The sequence below is a fragment of the Quercus robur genome, chromosome 5 (assembly GCF_932294415.1).
Source record: "Quercus robur chromosome 5, dhQueRobu3.1, whole genome shotgun sequence".
Taxonomy (NCBI): domain Eukaryota; kingdom Viridiplantae; phylum Streptophyta; class Magnoliopsida; order Fagales; family Fagaceae; genus Quercus; species Quercus robur.
Genome location: NC_065538.1, coordinates 3,781,073 through 3,798,878, shown reverse-complemented (window position 1 = coordinate 3,798,878; position 17,806 = coordinate 3,781,073). Strand labels below are relative to the sequence as shown.

Genomic DNA, 17,806 nt, shown 5'->3' with positions numbered 1-17,806 from the left:
CTATGGTTGCGCACTATAGCTCCAAAAATCAATAATAAAAAAGGAAATCCTAGCCAACAAAGGTCTAGTGATGATGAAGAACAGGTCAGTTCGGCCATTGAGGGGGGAGAGAATACTGATGGACCTTCTAAACTCCATCAATAGCAGCTTCATATTCCGATGGCCGGTGAATCTATTGTGAAGATATGCAAACAATAGCTGGATGACTCAAGACATTCAAAGCATAAAATTTTCAATTTTCCTAATCTTGTTGAAATTTCAAATTTTGAATGTGATAGAGTTGCATCCAAATCCACATCTTCAAAAAACCATATTCTCACGTTAGTTCAAGTTTCAAAATCTCAAGAAAATCTATCAGCTAGTAGTTTGGTGGATTGCAATGACTCTAGGCGACAACTTGATAAGCCTGATCCTATTTTTAAGGAGTGTATTTTAAATATGACTCTTTTAGCAGTTGATAAGTTAGATAGGTGTCAATTTCTAAATACTAATCAACGACTAGTAGGTGGGAAGGATAAGGCACTGGATAACAAAAATTTAAATGAGGGATATTCAAAGGTGGATATGGAGATGGAGATGGAGATAATTCTCATGAGGATTTGCCAGGTCAGAAAAAATCATTTCTTTGATCATGGAAACGCATCTTACGAAGCTCCAAAAATCACGCTTCACCTGATGACTCATCTTGTCTTCAACACTCGGCTAATTAAACGTACATCTTCAGAGTATTTTTCTCTAGAGTCTCACGTTCATAAGAAACATATTCTTAGTACTGATAGTCTGAGTGTATCTCAATCTTTTGTTGGGGGTACTCCTCCACCCCCTCCTCCTCCTCCATGAAGATTTTAAGTCTTAACTACCAAGGGCTTGGGATCCCAAAGATTGTATAAGAATCTTGTTGTTTGGTGAGTGAAAAAAGGTCCCAAAGTTTCTTTGTCTTCTAAAACCCAACTAGACATAATAGGCTTTGCCAGATTAAAGACTCTTCCCCATATGATATTGATGCTTTGGTAAATCAAGAGGTTGTCATTTGGCGCTTTACTGGTTTTCTATGTGTGTTATCTATCAAATTCAATACACAAGTAAAGGAGAATTTGAACCCACTTTGTACTGCAGCTTCAGTGATGAGGATAACCTTGTAATTTTGTAAAAACACTTGTTTTCCTAAAGTCATTGTGGAAAGTAATTTTCTGAACTCGTTGATTTTCTAAATAATGATAGAATCTGCTCTCTTGAGGTTGCTTGGATCTTTGAAGACATTAAACTTATTAGTGATATTTTTTCTCTCTCTCTTTCTTTTATTAGCATTCATTTACAATTTAATTGTGCTGCTCTAACCTTGCCTAGTGTCGCAAAAGAAAAGGAAGAGGTCATTGTTTGATTAGAAGAATGCCATTCTTTTCTCTTCCCCATTGTACAACATGATCCTGTATAAATAATAAAGTCTGTTATCATTTTTGCCTATGTAATTAGTCAACTATAAGGTCATTATAATACATTGTTAAACACTGATATTTGTTTTCTCTTAACATGATATTCTACAATCTCTCCTTTGCCAATAGCTCTGCCTCTCTCTACCATGCCACCGGCATTTGTAGCAAAACTCTCACGCTTTCTCATCATCATTGATCTCGTTTCCTCCACAACTAATCTCATAGGTTAGTTTGTCCCTCAAGATCAATCTGTAGACTCAAAACTGGTAGATTCCGAGCACCCACGTGCTCTCACATGACATTTATAGGTTCTGCGATTCATCATCTACACACCCACATGCTGTCAAATCTATTCAAGTGCTGGTACTGGCTCTCTATGTTCCAAACACGCTTTTCACATGCCAGCCCATCATTGTCTGCCACATGCCACCCTACCAAAGTGCCATGTGAACCTTAATCTGAAGGCATTGTCAGGACAACTCTATATCATCCGCAACGTCAATCGACGCCATGTCAATTATCTATGCCATGTGTTAGCTAACACCAATCGATTCCATAAGTGGTGCTGATTCATGTTATTTGTAATTTTCAGCTGCAATCAATTTGCCACAACTCAGCTCTCTCTCTCTCAACCAATCATTATGCCATGAACGCATCTCAATTTCCAATAGGGTGTCAATGACATATTTTTGTACAACAAAAGAATTGCTTTTGCTTATGTGCACCTGATCACCATTGGGTCAAAAAAAATTTTGACGAGGCAAACTTCGCTGAAGACAACACCGCTGGACTTGGAGTGGTCATCCAAAATGATAAAGGCCTTGTCATCGCTTCTTTATCCCAGCAAATCCCCATGCGATCCACGGTTATTAAGGTGGAAGTCTTGGCAGCAAGGAGAGCATTGGAACTAGTTTTGGAACTTGGTTTTGATCGCATTGTCCTGGAGGGAGACTCGAAGATTCTTTTCAAAGCACTAAAGAATGGTAGCAGTAGCCTAGCACATTATGGTCATCTTACAACAGATATACATTTCCTAATTTCAAACTTCTCAACTTTTAAATTATCTATTGTTCGCAGACACTATAATAAGCTAGTTCATTCCCTAGTGAGAAGAGGGTATATCCCCTCTCATATGTCCGTCTGGATGGAAGAAATACCACTAATTTCACTGACCTACCTTAATAATACGCATTGAACTTTTTCTATAAAAAAAAAAAAAAAAAAAAAAAAATGTCTTCCAATAAACTAAGCATGTGACTTGGACATGCCACCAACATTAGTTTTTAATAATGATATATTCCATGTTGAATATGTTTATATAAATGCGGAAGAGGAAAGCATAAAATAGGAATATAAGAACACGAGAGTTACGTGATTCAGTTTAATGACCTACGTCCACAGATGAAACCCTAAAGGGTTACATTTTTAATATATTAGAGTGTAATACAAATCATGTGTTACAATGAACCATAATATGGGTATATATAGTAGACTAAACCCTAAACTAATAGACTTCTAGTACAAGTAAGAGACTTAGCTTGCACACAAAGTAGTATCAAGTTTGAGCCTATGCTAATGGGCTTATATATCTCTAACAAAAAAAAAAAAAAAAAAAAAAAAAACTTCTCTTACATGAAGTAGAAGAAACAAATTTGCCTAAATGCAAGCAAACTTTGTTCGTTAGGACCATAGAAATCGAGGAAAACCATGGAATATTTTTAATATCTTATATTTGACCACCAAATACTAGAATTCGAGGGAAAACCATGGAAATGTTCTTATGTTTTTCCGCCAGCTATTAACTTTTGAGTGTCGTAGCTATTTACAAATCCCACTAGTCTTGACCCCAAAAAAAAAGGTACAAAAGAAACTAATATAAGTGAAGGGTTCACATAGTTTGACAAAATTTTTTGATTAGGTCAAACTCAAAAAGAACATGAAAGTTAAAGCTCAAAAAAAAAAAAAGAATATGAAAGTTAATTCTTGATTTATTATATGTTTTTGTTCAACCTTTTACTGAAGTTGTGTATTTGAATAGGAATTTTGTTCCATACGTAGCTAGCTATGGAATAGGTGCTATGGCTATTCTTAGTTTAAAGGAGGGAATGGAAAAAAGATCTTTAAAATAATAATAATAATATTTTTTTTTTCTTTTGGATAAAGGAATTATGATTTGAATGCAATAATGCTCATTTATCAGGGATTTTCTTAGAAAATTTGAAAATTGAGTCTACTTTGGCCCATAGGTCTATCCTTGTTGAATTTCTATCCAAGGACCATCAAAAACTTATGGACCAAGCCCCAGATGGTGAGTGCAATTCTTAGTGTACGTGGACCTTACCTTGGACTTGCAAAAGCTACATTCAAATACTCAAGTCTAATAATGGACCAAAAGAATAAAAACACAACAAACTTTCCAATCCTTAAAATAAAATGAACTTTATTTATTTAACCAATGAGCTTTATAGCATATAAGTTATCAGAGACTACAAAGTGCACATGAGATGGTACGTGCAAAGACTTGTATCTAGACACAGTCATGTGCAACTCAAAGATCTAACACACTATTATATACCTATGTTGAAAAATGTGACCAACTAAAGTGAGTCTAAATTTCCTTCATATTGACACACTATTTGGTACCCCTCTACATGTTACACCAGGTCCTGAGCTAGGTGCAAGTAGCTCATATGGTAACACACCAGCCCCACATCGATTCCTCAAGCTTGTATCGAGGTTTTTCCTATCAATCTCCTTCTCTATCCGTCTAATCTCGGCGGAGAACTCGTAAAATGCATCGACAATTTCAGTGTCACCAGTCCAAATTGATGGCTGTGTTCTCTCCCCTAGGTACTCCTCATCAGGGGAGTGTGTTGAAAGTGTATCAACCACAGCCATGAACTTTGTAGATTGTAATACACCAGGCAATGCTGAGAGGAAATACTTTTGTGGGTCAGCTAGGAAAATAGCATACTCAGGGTCATTTTCATCAGGTATCAATCTTCTCATTAGGGGTGGACGGTTTGGTACATATCCACCATATGGGTACTGACCAAAATTAAGTGCAGCATGTTGTGCTGAAGCTAGCCAAATAAGGGTTGCGAGGACTGAGACTAGATTATCAACATTATCCAATGTGGGCCACCAGCTTTCCTGGCTTAGATCACTGTGACCCACATTAACGGACTCATCGTACCAAGCTTGTAGCTCTCTGTCATTGCAAATTTGGCTTGAATTTGGGTAGTAGCGGTTCACATAGGTCCGGACCCAGTTCTCAATTGCAGCCCAGATTTGGAGCCCATCAGTGGCATATGGGTAGTCTTCAATTAGGAGCTTTAGACCATGAGGTTGTGTTGGGTCAGGTACTGCCATACCCCTATACAATCAATACAAGAGTTTCCCATTAGATTCATACACATCAAATGAAGCAAACATTTAATTGGGGAGCCTAAAGTTTAACATATAAGGAACTGTGTTTAAATTTTCTCCAAACTATCACATAAACTCAGTAACTCAACTATACCTGCGAATGAGATCAGCAGGAAGGCTTTCCATGTCAAATCTCCAAGAGCTTTTATATGCAGCAGCACTAATCTCCATGGCATAGCGACCAGGAGTGAAGCAAGACTCAATAACACCATCAGCATTGATTAGACTTTGGCGGGCCAAGGCATTGATCTCCAACGTGTATCTCATGTGAGGGTCTAAAAGCTTGAATATAGGGTGCATTGCACTCATTCGCCTATGTGCAGCTAGTATAAATGGTTCCAAGCTCGCATGTGTACGCAACCTATATATAATTAGCACACCGTTGCATTAATTTTAGTCACCCAAAAACAAATATAATGATTCTAAAACATTATTACACAAATTGATTTCTAGTATAATCATAATCATAAAGTCAAGCTTACCAATGGTTAACAAGTTGGTGCACCCCTGCATCATTGGAGCACACATGAGCCTTGGCAAGCTGCCACATCCAATTGGTAGTAGCATCAACAGCTGGTGTGACTACGCGTTTGGACCGAGAACTTGGTCCTGATGGTGGAAGGGAAAGTTCTATAGCCACAGGCTTAAGAGTCCCAAGACAGGTCAAGAAAAATATGGTACGAGTTGCATAAGCTTTTCTGCCATCAAGGGCATTAATCCGATCGAGAAATGGAAGGTAAGCATCATGGTGATCCAATATAAACAGTTTATTTTCCTCCAATGCCTATCAAAGAAAGAAAGAATGAAACATATCAGCATTTTAAGAATAGAAACTGATTAAGTCATGTAGATTTAGGACCTTGTATACATAAATACCATGATTAAAAACAAGTAAATTACCTGTTGTACAGTCATGCCATTGAGATAGCCCAAAATGTGTTCTTCTTTGAGTGCAGACTCCTGGGGACCATAGATTTCAGGATCAAGCTTGCTCACTGGAGGGAACACCGTCAGCCTCTCAATACTAACTGGATTTATTCCTGCAATTGCTTGACGGGCAAATTCATCATCTCGCAACCATGCAAACCTGTCCTCTGCACAAGGGAATTAAATGTAAGAAAAATACTAAAGTTATTACCAGTTTTAATATAAAGGTTTACAAATTAACATAACAATGAATGCGATTGGTATCACTTAAACAGCATAATTTTATGAATTACTTTGTAATTAGTTTTCTATACATAATAATAATGGCTTGTGATAAACTCATTATGGCTATTGTTCCCAACGTGTGAAATGTCTATAATTATAATGCACTTTACAATAGAAAAAGATTCTTCTTGTTGGTGACAAGTACAAGTAATAAAGACTCAGTTGGCTCGTTGCATTTAAACATACAATAGCTAGAGCTGGAAGAGCCAGAATATTTCATTTCATAATTCAATAGTCAGGCTTCCAACAGACAAGTTATTGAAGGAAAAATGACATGGTATGGGAGGTATAAAATAATAAAATTGAATAAAAACTCCTATATTTTTGGGTATCCAAAAAATTTCAAATTAATACGAAACATAGAAAGTTATAGATAATATACTCACTTGAAAGTATTTTAGGGGTGTCATATTTAATAATTCCCCGATTGGATTCGTGGATATTGCTGACAACCTTTGGCAATGGAAGCTTCTTTAGGAGTTCATCTCGCAACCCTAATTTAAGGAGGACACCTTCACTATAGAGGTTTTCGATGTCTGAAAATCCTTTGAACTCATGGTTATTAGCTGAAATGCTGGCCTTCAAGGATGGGATTAAGTTGTGAAGCACTCCTTTAAGCCTCCCTGCAGAAAATGTGTCCTGCTTTGACTCCTCAAAATGTTCATCTCTAGGCACGTACATTGGCAATGGCTTCTCAACCCTACTCTCTGCATGCAAATCTGTGGCACATTCAACATAAAGGTATTTTAGACCATTACCAAAAAAAAAAAAAAAAAAAAAAAAACCTTAGTATCAAGCTAATCAATACAGTTCTATTGTATTGTCAATATGATAAAACCAATCACAACTTCCTACCTCGTGAAAAAAGTGGAATTTGTTGTGTCTCTAACATTGCTTAATTAAGAAAAAGACAATAGAATATACTCACCAGTATCAGTAGGAAGGCGGCCAGTGCGACACCGTCTAGGATATGGAATTTTTTCACCTCCAAGTTTTGGCCTAGCAAGATCAATTCCCTTATCTGGATTGCCCAAATCATTGTACACATCAAAGTCATATATGCGGTCAGATAATTTTCTGACTCCTGTGCCATCTCCCCTTATTTCTTTAAGTTCTTTCTCTCTTAATGATCTAAGCCCAACAGGCGTTTCATTTGGTAGATATGGCTGTTCAAATAAAATAGTCACAAAAGAATGTTAATCTTGAACTAAAAACAAAAACAAAAACAAAAAACAAAAAAATCATACTAAGTAAAAAATATCAGAGGGAAAAGGGATGGTAAGTTCATATTTGTTGTTGTCACACAGGTTCCACTTATATCACTTATGTCATATGAATTATGATGGGCTTTTTATGCCCAAAAAAACAAATAAATCTAACGCTCTCTTGGTAGTTAGGCTCAAATTTTGGATCCATGGCCCATTCCAGGTGTGGCCCATCAATTACACAAACAGACTGAATATTTTGGATTTAATCCACCAAAACAAAAATTATAGAATCCCAATTTAGACCTTTCATTTAAAAAAATTAAAAAATAAAAACAAAATAATAATAATAAAATAAGGGCCCAATCAACTCTACCATGCAATAATCTTTTGAAAATTAGTTTCTTTTTTTGGAGGAGGAGCAAGTAAAAATGTATTTTAATGGTAAGTGAAATTCAGCAACAGCCAGCTATAAAGCATAGAATATTCTTTATTCAACTTCCTGGACCAAAGAAAATTAGAGAAAAATATTCAACATTTTATTCCAAGCAAAGATTCAAGTTAATATGGTTTTGACATTCTTTGTTTTAACCAGTTGACTTGCATGGTCAGAGATTTGAAGAATCAATCAAAGAAAAAAAGATAACTTTTTTTTTTTACCTTATTTGTGAAGAATATCCTCTTTCCTGAATGGTCTTTGCTGGATTGCACCCATGAATTGCAGGGGAAGTGGACTGGACCACATGCAAATCCTTCAATGGTTATAGTCTCCAAAAAAAACTCCATCTGATGCTTGTTGCTCACTGTGATTGCTCCAGGCACACCAAAATTAGAGTTCACCATAAACTCAGCTATGTAATTGACCCTTTCAGCTTTGACATTTGATTTCTTTGACCAGTCTTTTAACACAGCCTCATTGCTTTTCTTTGGAGCCTTAGTTTCTATATCACATTAAAATATAAACCGATTCAGTAAGACACACAATGACATCAACCAAAGAAAGAAGAAAGGTTAAATTAATATGATTGTCAGATTGATCTCAACTTTAAGGAACCAAAAGAGGAAAAATATTGAAACCCCATTAGAGAATTAGAGCCTTCATTCCAAAATTAGAGATAAAAGACTGAAATTGAAGAATGAATTGTAAGTGAAAAAAATTTAATGGTCTGACACACCCAGAAGAAGAAATACTGAAATAGGCTTACTTGGATCAATTTCCGTGCTGACAAGTTGCAGAACAATATTCCTTCCAATCTTGTCCGTGAAAGCATCGAAATGCTTCGCAATTTTATCTTTAAACTCCTCCTTGTTCTTATTCTTCACTGTGACCACAGCTCTCACCTTGAACTTCTCTGCTTTCTCTACAGGCACAGACACAATAGGCACAGCTTTGACCAAATTTTCACTCACAGCAGCCACCACAGGATGCTTCACAACCTTCCTCAAAGGCACCAATACCCTCCTTTTCTGCAAAGGTTTAACCAAGAACATATTGTTGTTGTTGTTCTTACCATGATTCAAAAACACTTTTGTTGATGAAACAAATGAAGACCTCTCAATTATAGAACAACCCATGATTTCTTTTCCCATTGCCATCTTGTTTTCTTCACAACAAAAACACAGTAGTTTTTTTATGTGACTCTCTCTCTCTCTCTCTCAAAAATAAAAAAGCTCTCTTTCTACAATCTACAGTTTGCTTTGCCTTTCAGCTTTTTTTGTTGCAACAGTGAGAGAAAGTTGGTTTGTGTTGTTGTTGGCTATGAACAGCAAAGGGAATCTCTTGCCTTTATATAAAAATAATGGAAGAAAGTGTGTGATTTATATCAATGATGAGAAAAGCAAAAAGTGGGTGTTTATGGATCTCACCGTCCACTAACACGTTTTTCAAAATTTGAGCTTGTGAAACTCACTTTGTTTTTAGTTTTGCCTTGTGTTTCTTTTCTTTTCTTTTCTTTTATGAGCTTTTGCTTTCGATATTTATAGGGAAAAGGCAAAGTTTCTATATATAAGGGTACTGACCAATTATGGGAGCTGAGAGTCAAAACGAGTTTGGGATTTTCCGAGTAAAAGACGCGGTGCAGGGAAGCCAAGGAGAAAGTGGGATGGAGGACTAGTTTAAAGGACAATTTTCTCCTTTATCTCTCTTGCGTAAATTACATGGAAAACCTTATCCCTATGTACTCCAAACTTGGATAGGATTAGGAAACAATATATCAATTTATGGATAATAAAAAGGACTGGATGCATGTAATAAAAGTGAAGATAAAAAAGTAAAAGTAATCTTTCTATTAAAAAAAAAAAAAAAAAATTGTGATGTTGTTCTAATTAGAGCAGATCAATATTTGTAATATTAGGATATTTATTTAAGGAATAATAAAAAGATCATTCGATCAATTTATGTGTTTATGTTTAGTCAGATGATTTATCTTTGGATACCTCCGACCGGGTGTAGTCTGGTTTCTCAAAAAATAAAAAATAAAAATCTTTGGATAATAGTAAATTGAATCCTGAAATTTCGATGACCTCAAAAAGTTAAAGTGTGAGATAAAAATTAAAATGCAATTAACAATATACCATGTTGTATGTCATATCTTAGTTTTACTGCAATAATCTATCATATTTCTAAGAATGTCATAGGTTCAAATCTCATCCTATCTTGGATTCAAAAAAAAAAAAAAATTCTCATCCTATCCTAAAAAAAAAAAAAAATATATATATATATATATATATATATGTTTGTGTAAAAATCAATCAAGCCTCTAATGTTAATGTTAGGTGATGAAGAGATGAATAGTGCTTGACGGCTCTAGGTTAAATTACTATTATCATTGCTTTTCAAAACTCAAGGTCCCATCTAATACATTTATCTAGGATGATGAAATACTAAAGGAATTCGAATTTGCTGACAGATGAATAATTTTGATTCCAAGATTCGTCATTCCAATTAAAGGGTTTTTTTTTTTTTTTTTTAAATCTGTTTTCTAAAGTAAATTACATAGTACAATACTCTTATAATTGTTTACCACAACCCAATGATCAATTTCATGCATTTATCTAAAGATTAAGTAATTTGGACTTTATGAAAAAAATATATAATAAAATAACCAAATGCTTTGTGATTCAAATCCAATAGCATTTCTCAATTTATTTTTATACGAAGAATTTAGGTTTAAATTTCCTATCCTCATTTATTATAAACACAAAATTAAAAATAAATAAACATAATCTACAAAGTACCTATTCCTATCATTGTTTCCCAAAGCCCTGTAGTCAATCTATGCATTTAACTAGAATCCTACACATACAATAATCTATAATTTTAGGAAAATCTTCATAATCTAATCCCTATGTGCTGTAGAATGAGTAATTTAATGGACAATTAGTGCGTATGTATACATTAAACATTGGTGAAACCCAAGTTATTTGGTTGGGTACAGGTATTTAAATGAAGGAATAATAAATTTTGCAATCAAGCCACGGACTTTCATAACCCACTTGCATAGAAAAAAAAAAAAAAAGCTATGCAAGTGGGTTATGAAAGTCCTTCTCATTCTTATAAAGAAAAAATATCTTGTAATTTAGTGTTGGTGTCTGTGTCCTTTAATCTTAAATGCAAACTTCGCCATAGTAATGAATACATATCAAGTGCAGTATTGCTGTATTGGAGCAGTTTGAGCAAATTGTCACTTTCATTTACATACAGTTGAAGTTATTTAAATACTTCATAAAATCCTCACAAAACTGATTGGGCATTAAGCTTCTACATCTTCCAATTTGGCCCACAATGATCAAGCTAAGGCAGACGGTAGTTTGGTAGATATGAATATTTAATTTCAAATAGATTTGATTACATCTTGATCTTGAGCACAAAATTTTCCACAGCAGCCTCTTTTCTAACTTTTTCCTCAGTTTGATATATCATAAAGGAAAATGCTAACGAGTGCCCTTAGGACACTGGTTAATAATCCATTTAAAGAAAGTTTTTATGGGAAATGAAAAAAGTAATTAATATTTTGACAGTTTTTTTCATTTCCCATAAAAGTGGTATTAATACTTTCCTAAAATAGATTATTAATGAGTGTCCTAAAAGCACTCGTTAGCATGATCCTATAATAAAATAGTACCAATAATAAATTCATAAAAAGTAACGTTACTTGAATCACATTTACAATCTTTACAAATTAGAAATAATATTGAAAAATATGTTCCGTACCTAACATTGCTCAAAAACCTTACCAAGAGGGCCCTCCAAACTCTATCTATTCATTAGGGCTTGTAAAATAATTGACTCATTCTTTTCTTAACCTCATTTTAAAGGTGTTTTGAAAAAATTGCTATTAATAAAATATGCAAAAAAATTTATTACACTAATAAAAAAAATATTTATGTGTTGATAATGTAATTAATTTAATATATTCATGTGTAGATAATGCAAAAAAAAAAAAAAAAAAAAAATCATGTGTTCATCCTATATGCTTTTTTTGGCAAGAGTTTTAGTTTGTGAAATTAGTGTTAATGTTAAACTCTAATTTTATGTATTCCAATTTTCAAAAAGTATACCTGGTGGGTTATAGAAAATGGCAAAATAGAGAGGTACACATATATTACATCAATAAAAAAAAGGTTTGGATGTGGATGTAATTGGCATAATCTAGTAAGTGGAGGACACGTTTTCTCACATCTCGTAGTGGAAAGGTAAAAATATTATGCAAATTTAAAGCGTGCTGAATTCTTTTTGCAAGCAAAAAAAAAAAAAAAAAAAAAAATTGACACAAATAATTTCAAAATTTTTTGTCACAATTTTAATTTAGTAAATTATGAATTGTTGCATACTACTTATACATAAACTCATAATTTTTTCTTATTATGACACAATCACAATTGTGATATAGAAATTGTAAAATTATTTACAGTCTTATATTTAAAAAATAAAAAGTCCCTAAAGCTTACATCATATTACGTTATCATAGCTCAAATGCCGCCAATTTGATGGCCATAAAAAGTTCCTTAGACAAGGGCATCCATCTTTGCTTTTTCAAAAGTGGACTACTTTAAAATAATACATACAAGTTAAACCATTGCCTAAACTCAACTTTATAAAGAAGTTTGATTTACATCAAAAAGCCATCATCTATATATCTTTCCAACCAATTACAACAATTCTATCTTTTTTTCCTTTTTTAATATCAATTATTGGATCATTTCAAGTAACACTTTGGGTGCATTTGGCTATTAATGGGTTCTAATCCATGCAATGAGGCAATGAAGTGAAACAAGAGACATACAGAACTACAAAATGACTTCAACAACTTTACCAATTTTGTGGGTTGTGTATTTATTTGGGACCGACCTTACTTAATATCTTGCTTTCATACTGATATATTAGATAAACTCAATTAGGTCCTTAGTTTGTTAACTTAGCATATTGGATAGTGACCACCAAAATTTTCTTGAATAGAGGCAATTAGGACCACCTAAAATGAGTAGTTTCTGTGGCAAATACTTATTCCCACATGGTTTGATTATAGGGTCTAATGTACTATATTTGAACTTTAATTTGCAGTGTGTAATGTTGGTTCACTTTAAGATACCAACTAATTGACGCTGTTGAAACTAGCTAGTTAGGTGGAGATCTCTGTTGTGAAACTAAAAAAAAAAAACCCTAACCAAGTCAAATTAAGAATTTGAAACAATTTCAGAATTTCTAACAAGATCAAATTATAGATGAACCCACCCAAGAGAGAGACGACTGTCCCTCATATTGTATAGGCCTTTTAATCATTGATCTCTTAGCGAGTACGGATTATTAGAGTCACCGTCAAATGGGTTTCCACAACTAGCCATCTCCTTACCCATCTTTGATTGACAAAAAAAAGGGACAATTGGGAAGGAAACCAATGGCATTAATATAAGAAAATGAATTCAGACAAAGGGTCCCCATGCTTGCCTAGGACTAGTTGGCCAAATCCTGACCACACCCAAAAAAAAATAAAAAATAAAAAGTTTGAACTTAGGGGCAGTCTAGAAAAGCCGGAGAAATAGTCAATAGCAGATTTTTAGTATTATCAGTATTACTTTACTTTTGGATATATAAGTCTATAGTAAAAAGTTTGATTAAATGACAAAGTAAAGAAAACCAATCTTAACAAATTTTTCAGAGATTTGTTATTAAAAAAAAAATGGAATCACATAAATTCTTGCAAATTTGGACAATCCATATTTCCCAGACAATTTGACACTTGAAGAAGATCATAATGCACCATTGAAACAAGAGTTCATATGCTTAATTGGCTATATTATAATATAAAGTATGAACAAAAGTTTTGCAAAGTCAATAATAAGAGTAAAACTTTTAAGTATAATCAAATTTCCTCTTCATTGCATGTCTGTTTGTCTCTAAAAAACTAATAAATTAATGAAATTAATTCATGGAATTCAAAAATCATCCTAATACTGCCATGAGAAAATGCCTTCATTTTAAGTTTCCAATTTCATATCTTGTCAAGTTTCATTAAGTGCTTGTTTGTTTCAACTTTTTATGCCCAAAAAGCACTTTTGAAAAAAGCTAGCTCAAAAAGTCCGTTTGGTTAGTATAAAACGCAACTTTTTGGAAAAAGTTGTGTGTTTATACTCGTGAAGAGAATGCGCAAGGAATAAAAGGAGCTCTTCAAGTCCATTTTGCCAAAAGTCCGTGCGCGTTTTGATATATCCGTTGGGGTGAGTTGGGCAATTACCAAATTACCCTTCATCAGTTCTCGGTTCTTATGCCTGTTCCTCATTCCTCTCATCTCTTCTCTTTGCTTTGCCCTCACCGTGCTGCTACAAACACAGCACCACCCAACTATCACCGGTCTACCACCACAATCAACAAAATCAACAAAACTCATTTCAACATTTGATAATCCAAACACAAAATCAACAAAACCAAGCCAAAAATAACTCAAAATCAACACAAAACAACTTAAAATCAACTCAAACCCCATTGGAAAACCCATCCCAAACCCAACTCAAAATCAACCCAAAACAAAATCAACTCAAAATCAAACCCAAAATCCACAAAAAATCAACTCAAAATTAAACCATCAACTAAAAACCCATAACCCAAACCCAAAATCAAAATCAAATATAAACCCAGTGGTGGCAGAGACTTAACGGATCTTCTCTCTTCCTTGTAGCTTTCGAACTGTCAAAAAAGAGAGAGAGAGAGAGAGAGAGAGAGAGAGAGAGAGAGAGAGAGAGAGAGAGAGAGAGAGAGAGAGAGAGAGAGGGAGAGAGAGCTCTGCGGCAACTAGAATTTTCTGGAGGAAGTGGTAGGGAAAAGGGGGAAATAAGGGAAAAAAAAAAGTGGGAACATTCTGGAGGTGGTAGGAAAAAAAAGAAAAAAAAGAGAAAGGGGAACGTCTTGGAGGAAAAAGTGGTAAGGGAAAAAGGGAAAGAAGGAAAAAGGAAAAAAAAAAAAAAAGTGGAATGTTCTGGAGTGTCCGAGTAGGGAAAAAGGGGAAAGAAAGGAAAAAAAAATAATAATTAGAAGGGTATGTGTGTGGAGGAGAAAAAAAGAGGGAAAAATAAGAAGGAAATATGGATGAAAAAAAAAGTAAAGAAATAAGGGGAAAATAAAATAAAGAATGAGAAATTAAAATTGAGAAATGCAATCACAATATTTTCACAATAAATATTAAGTGATAGGTTATTATTAGTTAATATTGGTGAAAAAAAAAATTAGAAACTTTGAAAGTTTTTTTTAAAAAAAATTAGAAAGTATTTTCACAATACTTTACATATACATTGTCCTTTTTGGTAATTTACCACTCAAACCGTCACTTTTATAAGTGCTAGTCAAACACTTAGCTTTTTCAAAAAACATTTTTCAACAGTTTCTACCAAACACTCAGTTTTTTTAAAAAACATTTTTTCATTATGCATTTTTTGAAAACTCCACTTTTTGAAAAAAGTCCAATTTTAAAAAGTTGAACCAAACTCACCCTAAATAGGCCATGTCAAGGTAATTGCACTACCTATTAATAAGTATTGTGTTCTTTCCTGCATGTTAGTGTCCTACCAAATGCCTTGTTTAGGATTTTTTTTTTTTTTTTTTTTTTCCTCTTACAACCATAGGGAATGAACTTACTTAGACTCTTTTCACAATGGTTATTCTTTATCATCCGATATTCATGACACTGATGAGTTTCTTTTTGATGTAGTTGAACTCAAGTTTTTTACTAGACAACAAAACAAACTCTACCCGCTAAGATTTATCAATTGAGATTAATATTAATTTGTATTGGCGGCTCCAGGAATTTTGTTTAGGAGACTCATTAAAAAAATTTTATAAAAAAAGAACTTGAATATATTGAGTTACCAACAAAAAAAAATTAATACATGAAGTTTTACAATTTCCTTCTATAAGTATTCAAATTTTGAATTATGAGTATCTATTGTCAATGTGGGTAGGTATGAAAGTACGATCATTTTATTTTGTTAAGTTTATCTAACATTTTTATTTTTATGCAGTTTTTTATTATCTATTTGTTATTGTTTTTATAAAAATATTTTAAAGTAAATGACTAAACTAAACTCATTGGTTTTGTATTAATTATTGACGCACACAACCACACTCATTTATACATAAAATTATATACTATTGTCTACTTAACCAATCAAATGCTTGGACAATCACTAACTTTACAATTTTTTTTCTTAAATTTTACTAACTTTATAACAAAAAGTTATTATAACATGATAACAATACACACACATGTAACAAACCATCTTTATTTCCTAATTATTAAATTATATAAATTTATATTGTACACACAAACATCCACACACATCATAATTCACACAAATAACATTATAACAAAAAGTAATGCACACAATCAATATTAGACACACTCACACACATAATATAAATTTATAAAAAATAATGACACTTACAATTCACAAACACTTACTCTTTATTCTTAGAGTTGGAAATGCTTATAATAAAGGTGTGCAAAATTTAAGTCAAGATGTGTAAAAAAAATATATATATATATATAATATATAATTTTTTTTTTTTTTTTTTGAAGTCAGGGGGTTCATTTGAACCCCCTGAGAATAATGTAGAGCCGCCCCTCAAATTCGTAAGATCTATGTAGTATAATTTATTTGTATCTCTTCAGCCATATATATATATATATATATATATTAAATGTGCTCATGTGATGGCGATGCCTGTACCAACCAGCAACAACGCCAGACATGCCTTGACTTCTTCTCATTCGTAAGAATAAGGAAATTGGCCTTTTTGATTAGGTAAAACATTAAGTCATTAATCACTTAGTCAACCTCCAGTATTCAATAGAATTTTACAAACAAAAATGCGAAAAATACTCAAAGACTACTCAAAAAATGTCACTGATTACTCAATATTGGTCTTTGAGGTCATTTACTCTTTTGCCATGTTGAATATTCAACTATCTTGCACATCAAAATTTGAATAAAATAAAGCTTCCCCACCTTGAAGAAGAAGAAACAAATTTGCCTAAATACAAGCAAATTAAAATTAGTACATTAGGGCCATAGAAATTGAGGGAAACCGTGGAACTTTTCTAATTAATATCTTATATTTGACTACCTAACTATTAATATTTTGAGTGTCGTATCTAGCTATTGACCATGCCCATTAGTCTTGACCCCAAATAAAAAGTTACAAAAGAAAATAATGTAATTGGAGAGTTCACATGGTTTGACAAATATTTCTTGATTAGGTCAAACACAAAAACAATATGAAAGTGAATTTCTTTATATTCTTAATTGATTATATGTTTTTTTTTTTTCCAACCTTTAAGGCTTTAACTGAGGTTGAGTATTTGATTTATTCTTGATTTCTCTCTTTAATTTCTGTCGATCTTTTTCAATCCATCATTTTAAATTAAACACACCAAAAGATTGTTGATCTATTAATAAATGAGTGTCGGGAAAGCTCCCCTGCATTTATTTACTATAACACTATTGTTTAGCTCCGCATATTTGATTTTATAAGGTCATCAAAGTCCAAAAGGAAATTATAAAAAACCAATTTCCAAAAAAGAAGATTGTCTATCAACCAGAAAAAAATGGAGTTTATATAATTAAATTACTTTTAGACTAGGTAGAGACTTAATGGTCTAAAGTTTAAAATTTTCCATTATGTCAAAAAGTTTCCAAATTCACACGCAGAACTTTGAATATAGAATAGGTCCATCTATCTTTCAGCAACCGAAAAACGAATAAGTCCATCTATCTTTTGCAATGTAAAGACAACTTAATCCTTCGTACAACTTAATCCTTCGTATTAGATACTTCATATGAAAAATGAAAAGTGCAAAGCAAACATTATTACCATACACCTCTTTAGAGCAACTACATTAGCTCTTCCAAAGTCTTGCAAAATACAAAAAGTAACTCATTTTACACATTTTGATAAAAAAAAACACCCACATCAATGGGTGTAAAATTATTCATAATTGCACAAGTGTTACAGTAACCATGCATATATGCACGTTT

At 33.1% G+C, this 17,806-nt stretch overlaps 1 protein-coding gene across 1 annotated transcript; it reads right to left on the bottom strand.

Annotated features, from left to right (window-relative positions):
- Positions 1–3,856: 3,856 nt before the first annotated feature.
- LOC126724874 (linoleate 13S-lipoxygenase 3-1, chloroplastic-like) lies at positions 3,857–9,264 on the bottom strand. Its single transcript, XM_050429304.1, has 8 exons — positions 8,485–9,264; positions 7,940–8,220; positions 7,003–7,240; positions 6,461–6,793; positions 5,763–5,956; positions 5,345–5,646; positions 4,957–5,223; positions 3,857–4,809 (listed from the first exon to the last, which is right to left on the bottom strand). The coding sequence occupies exons 1-8, from the start codon at positions 8,873–8,875 to the stop codon at positions 4,053–4,055; spliced, it is 2,763 nt and encodes a 920-aa protein (XP_050285261.1). The 5' UTR covers positions 8,876–9,264; the 3' UTR covers positions 3,857–4,052.
- Between the last annotated feature and the right edge of the window lie 8,542 nt (positions 9,265–17,806).